The sequence below is a fragment of the Vitis vinifera genome, chromosome 19 (genome assembly GCF_030704535.1).
Source record: "Vitis vinifera cultivar Pinot Noir 40024 chromosome 19, ASM3070453v1".
Taxonomy (NCBI): Eukaryota; Viridiplantae; Streptophyta; class Magnoliopsida; order Vitales; family Vitaceae; genus Vitis; species Vitis vinifera.
The window spans coordinates 23572063-23585020 of record NC_081823.1 but is presented as its reverse complement, the minus strand read 5'-3'; the positions used below and the strand labels follow the sequence as shown (position 1 = coordinate 23585020).

At 33.9% G+C, this 12958-nt stretch overlaps 1 protein-coding gene across 4 annotated transcripts; it reads left to right on the top strand.

The window, feature by feature from the left end:
* The first annotated feature begins 1966 nt into the window (after window positions 1-1966).
* On the top strand, window positions 1967-12273 carry LOC100257609 (putative disease resistance protein RGA1). 4 transcript variants are annotated; one of them, XM_019217304.2, is made up of 8 exons: window positions 1967-5566; window positions 6698-7250; window positions 7946-8356; window positions 8478-8907; window positions 10514-10725; window positions 10806-11095; window positions 11184-11283; window positions 11866-12273. In XM_019217304.2, exons 1-2 carry the CDS (start codon window positions 2046-2048, stop codon window positions 6702-6704), a joined length of 3528 nt encoding a protein of 1175 aa, XP_019072849.2. In that variant the 5' UTR covers window positions 1967-2045; the 3' UTR covers window positions 6705-7250; window positions 7946-8356; window positions 8478-8907; window positions 10514-10725; window positions 10806-11095; window positions 11184-11283; window positions 11866-12273. The 4 variants fall into 4 exon arrangements, with proteins under 4 accessions (XP_019072849.2, XP_019072848.2, XP_019072847.2 ...); XM_019217303.2 differs by having other exon boundaries at window positions 8478-8886; window positions 10514-11095; XM_019217302.2 differs by having other exon boundaries at window positions 10514-11095.
* The last annotated feature ends 685 nt before the right edge of the window (window positions 12274-12958 follow it).

Here is a 12958-nt window from a genome sequence, read left to right as displayed (position 1 = left end):
AATTATTAAACCCACCTAAAAGGTTTTTGTATTTTAGTAAATTGTTTTCTCATACAGTGACCGAATCAAACCCAAAAGATTATCCAAGACTTGTTGGAGATTTCATTACAATTTGTTGGCTAGTTGACATTATTTTATCATATTTTCTTGGCTTAAGTGGTCAAACATTTAGTGCTATACCGGTAAAGGTCACACTTTCGCATGACATTCTTCCCATCTTTATTATAATATATTATTCCTTTATATATATATATTGGAGAATCCAATGTCATATTAATTATAGATTTTTATTAATTCATAAAATTTATCACTTTTGATCATTGTGAGAATAATTAGACACAACAAGCAGTATTTGAAATCCTATATAAGATGACTTTTGCTTGTGAATATAAATACATTATAGAGAAATTTTAATTTTAATAAGAGTATTAACCTTATTTATGATTTGAAATTTTAATTAGACACAACAATCAGTATTTGAAATTTTAATTTTAATCAAATTGATTTGTTTTGATCAAGGTCAATTCAATTTATCTTTTTCATATCCCTACTCAAAATTGAAAAAAGATCATTTTCTTGAGAATTAACCTTATTTATGGTCAAGAATCATTGTCTTTTGTATGTGATTTTACATTTACTTAATTTTTAAATGGGGATTAATACATGAGATTTTAAAATATATCACAATTTTAAAAAATATTTTTTAAAATATTATAATTGAAAAAATATTTTCAAATGTATTGTAGTTGAAAAAAATTCAATTGAAAGTCGAATTTTCAGTTGAATATGGAAATTGCTTTTTAAGATGATAGTTTTAAAATAAAATAAAATAAAATTGTAGCTTAGGAAATAATGCTACAAATTATCATATTTTACTAAATATTTTAAAAATAAATAATATTTTTGTCAAAATGTCATTGATATATGCGTCAAATAATAATAATAATAATAAAATAAGATCTCACAAACTTAATTTTTTCGGGACAATTGTGTTTTGAACCCAATTGGGCCAAAAAATTAAGTTTTGATCTATATAAGTTGTATAATTGATAGAAATGATATAAAATATGAAAAGACTAATACCTTTTAAAACTATTTTCTACCATAATATTTAACAAACTTTTTTATCTTAATTTTTTTAATAATTATTTTGAAAATTTATTATTTTTAGAAAACTAATTTTTTTAAAAATATATCATTTAAAAAAAATTGACATATTTTTAGTTATTTTTTATATATACAATTTCCAAAAAAATATATTTTTCAAGATGTTTGATTTTTAAATAATAATAATAATAATAATTTAGTTTTATTTGTTTGAAAAAGGGTGTATTTTTTTTCTAAATCACTAAATTATATTAAATTTTATGGAGATATATAAAAGAAATAAAATTTAAATTAACATATATATATATATATATATATATTCTTAGTAAATAAAAATTATTTATATAAAAATAAAAAATTTATATTATTTTTCTTAATTTTCACACTTTTTGGTTTTAAGCTTAAACGTGAAGGATGAAAGCTTTCCAAAACACAATTCTCCCGATTTCTTCCGTGGTCCCATCAACATGTTTGTGTACGTAATGTACAATGGAATCCCATCTTCTGTTCACCACCCTATTTTCTCCACTTAAATATTTGATTTCATTGGATATAATTTTATGTGATTTATCATGTACTTCAGTATTATTACTTTATTGCTTATTTTTGAAAACATTTTTAATGTTTCATAAGGCATAAAATTCAATCATCAATATATATATATAATTTTAATTCATCCTTAATAGGAGTGTAACTAATCAATATGAAATAATGTCATAGTGTGATGTAAAAATGCATGCCTAAAAATCATAAATTTGAAGAGCATGTGTCTCATTATTATATAATAGCCCCACTGCATCTGAGTACTTCTATTATCCTCCCACTAGCCCTGTGTATATCATCGCTACTTGTCTGGTGGTATTCTCTCTTACAATTCTCTCAATTTCTCATTCTCTTACCATACTCTGTTGGCGTTCTGTACTTTGAGTTCTTCCAAAATGGCTGAACAAATCCCATTCAGTACTATAGCTGACGTTTTAACCAAGTTGGGCTCCTCGGCTTTTCAACAAATTGGATCTGCGTTTGGTGTGACAAAAGAGTTAACGAAGCTTACGAAGAAGCTGGACACCATCAAAGGTGTACTGGTTGATGCTGAGAAGAGGCAGGAGGAGAGCGATGCAGTAAAAGCTTGGGTGAGGAGGCTCAAAGATGTTGTGTATGATGCTGATGACTTGTTGGATGACTTTGAGATGCTTCAGCTGCAGCGTGGAGGAGTAGCAAGGCAGGTCAGTGACTTCTTCTCATCTTCCAATCAAGTAGTACTTCGTTTTAAGATGAGTGATAGACTCAAGGATATCAAAGAAGAGGTTGAAGAAATTGTGAAAGAAATCCCTATGCTAAAACTTATTCAAGGGAAAGTAGTTCAGAGGGAGGTAGAGAGTAGTCGGAGAGAGACTCACTCATTTGTGTTGACCTCTGAAATGGTGGGAAGAGATGAAGACAAAGAGGAGATAATAAAATTGTTGGTGTCATCAGGGAATGAAAAAAATCTTTCTGCTGTAGCCATTATTGGAATTGGGGGTTTGGGTAAGACCGCCCTTGCTCAGCTGGTATATAATGATATGAGAGTAGCAGACTTTTTTCAGCCTAAGATATGGATTTGTGTTTCTGATGATTTTGATGTAAAGTTGCTGGTTAAAAAAATTTTGGAATCTTTAAGTGGTGGAGATGTAGATTTGGGGTCATTAAACGTTTTGAAAGATTCCTTGCATGAAAAAATAAGGCAGAAGAGATACTTGCTAGTACTTGATGATGTTTGGAATGATGACTTCCAAAAATGGGAGGAATTGAGGACCTTGTTGATGGTTGGTGATAAAGGGAGTAGGATTCTAGTAACCACCCGAAATAGAAACGTTGCATCAACTATGGGTATTGATCATTTTCCTTTTTCTTTGAAAGGTTTGAAAGAAAATCAGTCTTGGAATTTATTTTTAAAAATAGCATTTGAAGAAGGACAAGAAAGACTGTATCCAAGCCTTGTAGAAATTGGAAAAGAAATTGTAAATATGTGTAAAGGAGTTCCTCTTATCCTCAAAACACTAGGAGCAATATTGCGCATTAAAACTGAAGAAAGTATGTGGTTGTCCATTAAAAACAACAAAAATTTGTTGTTATTGGAAGGTGAAAATAATGATAGTGTTTTATCAGTGCTCAAGTTAAGCTATGATGCTCTACCATTCCATTTGAAGCAATGTTTTGGTTATTGTGCGTTATTTCCAAAAGACTATGAAATTGAGAAAAAAGTGTTGGTACAATTATGGATGGCACAGGGGTATATTCAAGCTTCAGGGGTAGGAAACCGGTATTTTGAGGAATTGTTGTCAAGATCATTATTGGAGGAGGTTACAAAAGATGCTTATGATAATATATCATATTGCAAAATGCATGATCTTATACATGATCTTGCACAATCGGTTGTTGGATTTGAGGTCCTTGGCTTAGGGAATAATGTGAAGGAGATCTTGGAAAGAGTTTATCACATTTCATTCTCTAATTCGTTGAATCTTACGGGGAAGGATTTGAAGATAAAACACATAAGGACCATGTTGAAAGTTAATAGATATTCTAAAAATGATTCAGTTGTGCATACTCTTATTCCAAATTTTAAGAGTTTACGTGTGTTAAGCCTACATGGATTCAGTGTAAAAAAAGTGTTGAAATCTTTGGGCAAAATGAGTCATTTAAGATATCTTGATCTTTCATATAATAATTTCAAGGTACTCCCAAATGCTATTACATGGTTATATAATTTGCAGACATTAAAACTTATTAATTGTGGGCATGTAAAAAAATTTCCCAAGGATATGAGGAGATTGATTAATCTTAGGCACTTGGAGAATCAAGGGTGTGGGAGTTTGACTCATATGACATGTGGGATAGGAGAGTTATCTTTGCTTGAAAGCCTACCAGTGTTTGTTGTTGGAACTGGGAGTAAAGTTGGCAGATTGAGTGAATTAAAAAGGCTGAACAACCTCAGAGGACAGTTATGGATTGAAAAGCTTGAAAACGTGATGGATGCTAAGGTAGAATCCAGGGAAGCAAATTTGGTCGAAAAACAATACATTGAGTCCTTGGGATTAGAATGGTCATATGGTCAAGAAGAACAGTCAGGTGAGGATGCTGAGTCAGTGATGGTAGGCCTCCAACCACATCGAAACCCAAAGGAGCTCTTTATAATAGGATATGGAGGTAAGGGATTTCCACGTTGGATGATGAATGGTGAATTGAGTACCATGCTCCCTAACCTCACCACAATTTATTTGGCATCATGTTTAGGATGCCAGACTCTACCATGCATTGTTCGACTCCGTCATCTCAGGTCTCTGAAGCTTCATCATCTGGGAAAGGTGGAGTACATGGAGTATTCATCAGAAGGGCCATTCTTCCCATCTCTTCAAAATCTCTATCTGAGTTTTATGCCAAAGTTGAAGGAATTATGGAGGAGGGACTTAGCAACACAACCACCTCCTTCATTTCCTTGTCTTTCACTATTGCTGATCAACAAGTGTGATGACTTGGCATCCTTAGAATTGTATCCGTCACCTTGTATTTCTAGTATAGAAATCACCTATTGCCCTAAGTTGACATCCTTACTACTACCTCCATCTCCTCTTCTTTCACAATTAGAGATTAGGTACTGTGGTGACTTGGCATCCTTGGAACTGCATTCATCTCATCTTCTTTCTAGTTTATACATCTCCCATTGCCTTAAGCCCACATCCTTGAAACTGTCTTCCTTACCTTGCCTTGAGAGTCTGTGTCTGAATGAAGTGAAAGAGGGGGTATTGCGGGAGTTAATGTCGGCCACTGCTTCTTCATTGAAGTCTGTGAGGATTCAAGACATAGATGATTTGATGTCTCTCCCAGATGAGCTTCATCAACATGTTTCCACTCTTCAAACTCTCAAAATTGGGGACTGCTCTCATTTGGCAACATTACCACATTGGATAGGCAACCTCACCTCGCTTACACACCTTAGAATCACAAACTGTCCTGAATTGACATCATTACCCCAAGAGATGCATTCCCTCACTGCCCTACACACACTCTCAATTGACTACTCTTGTGGTTTGGCATCATTACCAAGCTGGATAGGCGGCCTCACCTCGCTGACTGATCTTGAAATTGGTACTTGTCCTGAATTGACTTCATTGCCAGAAGAATTGCATTGTCTTAGAATCCTCAAGAGTCTCACAATTCACGACTGGTCTAGTTTGACAACATTACCAGCTTGGATAGGTAGCCTCTCATCACTTGAATACCTTCAAATTCGTAAATGCCCTAAATTGACATCACTGCCAGAAGAGATGCGTTCCCTCACAACCCTCTACCTACTCGAAATCTCCGAATGTCCATACTTATCTAAAAGATGCCAAAGGGAAAAAGGTGAAGACTGGCCCAAGATTGCTCATGTCCGAATAAAAGTGGATGACGGGTTTGATGCAGAAAGCCATTTCAGGTATGAAACGTACACCTTCTCCTTTAGATAAAATGCTTAAATGAGGAAGTTTGGAAGTTTTGCTCTTCAATTCAATTGCTAATGATGGCATAAAATTATAATTCAATGACCTTAATATTGTTAATATCTCATAGAAGATTCACCTTATTTAAGAGATTTGTGATAATTCTTCATTTCCCTGAAATGGCTTTGTGGCTGATAGTGTTGTAAGCAAAAGCAGATAGCATTGTGGCTGAAACACCTCATTTCCCTTCAGTAACTGGAAAGCTAGGATTATCTTTTGCAATGATTCCACACCTCACTTTTCTCAAGCTATTAAAAATTCAAAGCTGTTGTGTCCTAATGTGTCTGTCTCAAGTGATTCCTAATCACTACCCTTGAAGCCTCACAAGCTATCTCTACGGTTTGGCCTTCAGTTGTTGACTACCCTAATATGCGCTGTGAGCCTATTATCTATGCTTAGAAACATGCCGAAGACTGACCTCCTGAAATTTCTCAAGTTCCCACAATTGATGTCGACTAGAAATTCAGGTTTGTAATAAAACATTTCTCCTGTTTTTGAAGATTTCATTTATTATACAATCAATCTTCTAAGAGTTTGAATACTTCGTTTAAAATTTTGTTTTCCTAATTCTCATATGCACTAGCATGTATAAAGGGGGGGGCGGGGGGGGGGGGGGGGTGGGGGCGGGGGGTGGTGTGTGAATCTACGTTGTTGGCCTTTGCTTTTTACATGTTAAAACTGTTGATTGCTAATTTATTACTTCCCATTCAATTTGTTAAAGACTTTCACATTCTGTTTGAGTTTTGATTTTTCTAATTTTCATATGTAGTAGAAACCAACAATTTGCACAAGGAGTGCATCTTATTGAATCATATGACAATCTGGTCACCCTTTATGTCAGGCTTGTTGACCTTTGAATTAAAATGCTATGGACTAAAGCAATAATGGTATTGAGATCATCTTTACTTTCACTAAAAGGCAATTTGTAGCATCATTTTTCTCATTCCTGAAAGTACTCTTAATAGTTTGAGACATGAAACGAAATATGTTTGTTGAAATGATTTTCTTATCTCATCTTTGCTTTCTATACATTTGGAAGCTTTCTTAAACTAAATATTTTGTTACAGGTGTTAATAGTTTTCAAGATAATGCAAAAGAAGGTGATGGTGAAGATAAGCTTAATATTGCCCATGCCTCCTGATATATCTTGATAGGCTATTGAGAGCTGGTGAAATAGGAAAGGCTTTGCTCACTTGCTGAGGGACAGGCTCTCTTCTCTGTTCTGAATTGACAACATTCCCAGGCTGGATAAGCAGACTCACATTACTTGTAGAGCTCTGAATTCATTCTTGCCCTCAATTGATATCACCACTAGACGAGATGGATTCCCTCAGCACTCTACAAAGACTCACAATTTGGGATCATTCTAGTTTGACAACATTACTAGACTGTATTGGTAACCTCACATCAACTGTTCTTGTTTAGCAGCTTTATCAGACTGAATAAACAACCCGACCTCTCTTAATGAGCTTCAGAATGCTGTCAGCCTTAAATTGAAATCACTGCCAGAGGGGGATGTGTCCCCTCAGCACTTCAATGTTCTCGAAATTGACATGGTTGGCTGATTCATAAAGGATTTCTGTTCTATAATTCAAGCATGTCCTCTATAATGTATTTCAGGTTTGCAATCCAATGTTTCTTCCTGTTTTTAATAGCTTCAATTTTTATCATTTTTTTTCCCCAGTCTATTTGGAAAAATGCTTAGATCACTGAGTATGAAAATGTTGCATCTTCCAATCAATGTACAATTAGACAAGTTCTTAATTGGTAATTGAGGACCAAGGTAATCATGTTACTTTAATTTTTACATCCTAAGATTTTTGGAAAACACTAGGGTTGATTTAGTTACTATTTCTTGCAAATTCGAAACTCGAGATTATTCATTGGCCTAAAGCCCAAAGGGGGATCAGTCTTGAATTTGCCTAAAATTTCACATGGCCCAAAAATTTATACTCTTAGATGATTCATGCAGAAATGAATTTTGCTTTCTTTTCAATTCAGGTAATCCTTCTCCCACTATTGATGACTACATCATCATTGATTTTCTACACTCCTTGTCTTCTCTATGCTGTGTATGTATTAGCATAGACAAAAACACTTGATTATTATGTCAACCATTGATAGAGTTAGCATAGAGAAAATGCAATGTTCCATTAATATTATAATTTAGTTGAACCTTTGTGGCCTGAAAGCATGCTTGTAGTTAGTAAAGTTTGAAAATGTATCTTTAAAGATATCAATTCCTAGTTCTGTTTTGCTAAAATGATCTTGCAATTTGTGTTTGGAAGTTTCTCAGGTTAACTATTTTCTTGCAGATGTAATTGGTGTAAATTCAATGTAAAAAGGGATAATGGTGGGGCTTGGACATCTCTATCAGTGGATGCAACATTTAATCACCTTTGAGAGGTGGAATAAATGTTGCAAAGAGCTTTTTTTGTCGAATAATGAGTTGATGCTTCCGCTATTGGAGCTTGGAAATGGTAACATTCTGGAAATCCTTAAAATCATCAATTTCTCTTGTTTTGTAACTTTACCGGACTAGAAGACAGCCTGACATCTCTTAATGAGCTTGAAAATGTTGTTGGCCTGGAATTGAAATCACTGCCGGAAGGAATGTGTCACTCAACACTTCAACTTTCCTGAAATTGATATTGACTAGCTATGGTACCTGATTTAATAGGATTTCTGTTCTTCAATTGAAGCATGTCATCTACAACAAATTTCAGGTTTGCAATCCAATATTCTGTCCTGCTTTTAACAGCTTCAATTTTTATAATGTTACTGTCTATATGTTCGAATAAATGCATAGATCACTAAGTTTTTGAAAATTTTGCATCTTCAAAATAGTGAGGAACTAAAGCTGATTGGAGTTCACATTGGCCTTGTCTTCATGGAAGTCTCCAAATATCTCTGCTTGAGGTGGGACTGTGACACCTCCCTTCTCTCCAAGACTTTAAACTGTCTGTGCAGAGAACAATGTCTCTGTTTCAACATATTCAGCATGTCACAGCCGCTAAGAAGAACATCTGTTTGAGAATGAGGATGATGACAGTGGCACACAATTCAAAGGGAAGCCTCGTAACCATATGGATTGGTGGCTTGACACCACTGGAAGGTAACAATCCATTGGCACTCTACATAGCCTCAAAATCCCTTAATACATAAGGAGAAGATGCCAAAAGGAAAAGGACAAATTTCTATTGACAAGTAATGGATGGCTGGTGCATGAAGGACTCACTGGTCTCTTTTAATTTGAGTGAGTCTTCCACAATTCCAGGTTTTCACTGCGAACCTCTCTTCCTACATTTTTCGGTTCATGTTTATTGTTTTAGAACCCGTCAGTTACAAATATTACATTATTCTGGTAATATTCATCATGATTAATAGGCTGGAGACAGACACTGATAGATTAATATTTCCTCTACTTCTGCCTTTTCTTTCATTTTTAATTGTACAGTTGGGTACACAAGCAAAAGAGAATTGTTTTCCATGCTATTTGTGAGTGCTTGAGCTACCATGACAATGCAATTATGCTGTTTGAGCCCTTCAATGTTCCAGAGACAAATGTTGTCCAGTTATGGATGGTGGATGAATATGAAAAGGGTTATCTCAATTGCATCACCGACCTTAGCCCTCAGTTTTTGTTACTGGTCACAACCATTCTTTCTAGTTAGGTTTATGCTTTTGATCCCTTTATTGTTTATTACTTCGCAATCAGTTTGTTAGAAGTGTCATACTCTGCTTGCAATGTTGATTTTTTTATGCCCATGTGTGGTCTATAGCTGAGAGTTGAGTGAGCAGCATATACTGCTGAAATGAGTAAAACATGAGATTGGTTAATTCCCATCTTTGAAGCTTCTCAAGCTCGGGAACCTAAATGGTTTGCAATGACCATTGAAGGTAGCACTATTCTTTTCATATCTGAAGTAGCCAGACTCAATAGTTTGAAAAAGTACTTTGAAAGGGAGTACCATTGCCAGAGTAAGTGACATGAAAATCAGAATGTTATACTTATTGAAAGACGTCAAGAGGACTACTATGTTCTTTCATTCAAACATGTCATCTATAATATTTTTCAGGAATGCAATCCCTCCATTTTTTATGACCATTTTTTTATCATTATACTGTCAGTCTTCTAAAATTGTTGCCCTCTGTTTTTGTTTTTCTGATGCAAAATTAGTTTACTGAAGATTTGAAATCTTAAATAGATTCCATGTTAGGCAAACCTTCTCCATGGTTTTGAATTGTGAGTTAATTTAATATTTTTGGATGAATGTGCTTATAATTATGTCAACCAATTACTTTTGAAAAAATTAATAATGTTATTTAAGTTCAGTGTGCATGTTTGTTGAATAATTAGATTAGTTTTGAAATTTATTTCATGCTTGTTATCATTAACGACCAATCATTTGCCAATAAATCATAACTTGCTTTGTGTTTTCTGTCCAAAATTTAGATAATGTTGAGAACTTACTCAAATTGGTTCAATATTTGAGAGATCAATGTGTATGGCTTATCGATAGTTGACGCATATGGAAAGGGAGCTCAATTGAATATATATATATATATATATATATATATACATATTAATTTCATCGTTCTCGTGAACCTATATGCTTTCTTTCATTTTTGTTTGTTGTCTATAATCTCTTCATTATTGAGGTCTATAATTCCTCCCTCTCTATGCTTTTAGTTTTTGGATTATTGATTTATTGTTGCTATTGATTTATTGTTGCCCTTTATATAATTTTTTTCCCCGCAATTCTGAGCTTTTTTTGTTTGTTCTCATATACGGTAGAATACTAACACTTTGGCGAGGAGCACATATAGTACTAAATCATAAGAAAATTTGGTTTCCCCACTTCTTCTGGTCCTGCATGCAGGCAAAACAACTCGAGTAAAATTTGGTCCAGATAGGTGCAAAATACTTGGCTGTGGGATCGATGGAACGGAACCTCCACATATTTGGCCTCCCTGGGGATGATGGTCCAACAGAGTCGTAAAACACCTTCAGCTCAACCTTATTCCGGAAACAACCCTCACAGTATTTCCTGCAGTTGTTGGGTCAAGTGTATTTTACAGGCTTCGAGTAATGGTGGAATTTTGAGCTTTATCATATTTAATCCTTTGGTGTTGACTGGATGCTTCAATTCTAATCCGTTAAGAATTCTGCAGCAATCATCCCTAGGCCCAGCGAGCTATTGCGCCTGATGATTTACCGAAAGAGAACTGCACAATGTCTTCATTGGAGCCAGATGTTTTACCAACTCCTACAGATAGAAAGTTTCCTGGGGAAAAAGGTTGAGCGGCTCTACTAGATACTCCAGGCATCCAACTATGATGATTTACTCTGCTATCAAGAATTATGCCGCGTCCATAATGCTGCCGAGTTCTCAACCGACATTGGTTCAGAATTAGAAGAAGCTACTAGAAATCATTCTCTGCTTGATGGATGTCATCTTCAGGTATGTTAACAATATCGTTTTACTTGTGATTGCAGGGCAAGATTCAGAAAGTTATTGCTGAATTCAACTGATATATTGTATCTTGCAGCCGTCCTTCAGAAGATGGTACCATTCCATTGAATATCATTGCAGAGGGCACCAAACTTTCCGTAGAGAACGTGGAATATCTTCTCATGAAGAGCCTTTTTGTAAGTCCATGTATTTCTGAAATTTCGATGAATTGTAAAATGTTTAAAATTCATTTTGAGCATCTATTGCTAATTAGCTTCATCTTCTTCATATCTGGGCACTGCCATATTGTTTTAATAAAACATAATAAGAGTGTAAGAGTGTGTTTAGTAGTATTTTTACTTAAAGTATTTTTAGTGAAATATTTTCTTTTTTTAATGAAAATCACTTATGAAGTGTTTCTTTAGAAAATACTACTAAGTAATTTTTTAAATTTTTGGAAGTGTTTCCTGAATTGCTAATACTTAAAGTTCATTTGGTAGTAATTCTAGGAAACAGTTTTAATACTTGAAATTTTTTATTATTTAAGTATTAGAAATGCTAGAAACACTTTTTAAAATCACTTTTAAACACACTTTTAATTTTTTTGAAAGAAAACTTTTAGGTTAAAAACACTTCCTATAATCAATGTCAAACAGACTTTAAATATAATTGTCTAAAAAAAATTATATTGATATGATAAAGTAGCAATGGAAACTATCATAAAAAGTACTTCAACAAAGATAGATTTTTGATATGTTCTATTCACATATATGCCACAGGCATTTCTTGTAAGTTCACATGGATTTAACTATGGTTAGCCCTTGACAAGGACCATTCGGCACTAAGGCCTCATGAGTGATCTAGGATTATAGCAAGGTGGCACAAGGGCTCAATGCCTTGGGCAAGGAGATGACTTGGTGAGCCATGGACGCAATACCATGGCAAGTGTAGCACCAAGAGAGAGACTTGAATAGGGCACAACAATGTGAAAAGTTCAAGGAGGACATCAAAGCTTGCTATTTATAACAGTGTAATGACACCTCCATCTCTAGTTCCTAGACTGTTTCAGAAGCAAAAATTAATCACCATTCTAAAGAACTTCTCGTGTGACAAATGTTTTCTGTGATCTATAAATGTGATTCATGTAGTTACGTTGGAAATATATTTCATGAAGCTTTAATGGGATTTGTTAATATGTTCTTCTAATAAATTATTTCATGAAATTTCAATTATAGGATATGGGGGTACCCAAATAGTCAGATAGTTAGGTAGGCAACCCAAATAAAGTCGGTCCAAGTGGTCCCACTTGACCAAAACTTGGTCGGGCAGTAAGCCGCCACAAGTAAATGACCGTTATGCGTCAATTGATCGTTACATGTCATCAGTAGGGCAACGTTACAAGATTAAATACAAATATCTCTTTTGTTCATATTTTTTATTTTTGTTTTATTTTAAGAAAATTCTAAGGTTCCAAATGCATGAGTGGCATAACAAAATTCAAATATAAGTAATTGATATGTATAACAAGAGAGAAAAGAAATTAGATTATTTTATTCTTTATTGGTTGATATGTGTAATAATATACAAAGAAATAAGATTATTTTGTTGATTTGTAATATGTTATAATATGAATGACAGCCAAAAACAAATTTTTAGTATCATATGATAATCTTTTATTTTATTATTAATTTTTATTTATTTATTTTTAACTTGAAAAGTAATCATTTTTCTCATAAAATTTGACTTCATAAAATTTTTATCCATCAATGTTTTTGTTATTTCTATAATTATTTAGAGTATTCAAACTTGTAGCCAATTTTAAAAATATTTTTAAGAGTCTTGTAAGGAATTTAGAAGCTATTTTTTTTTTTA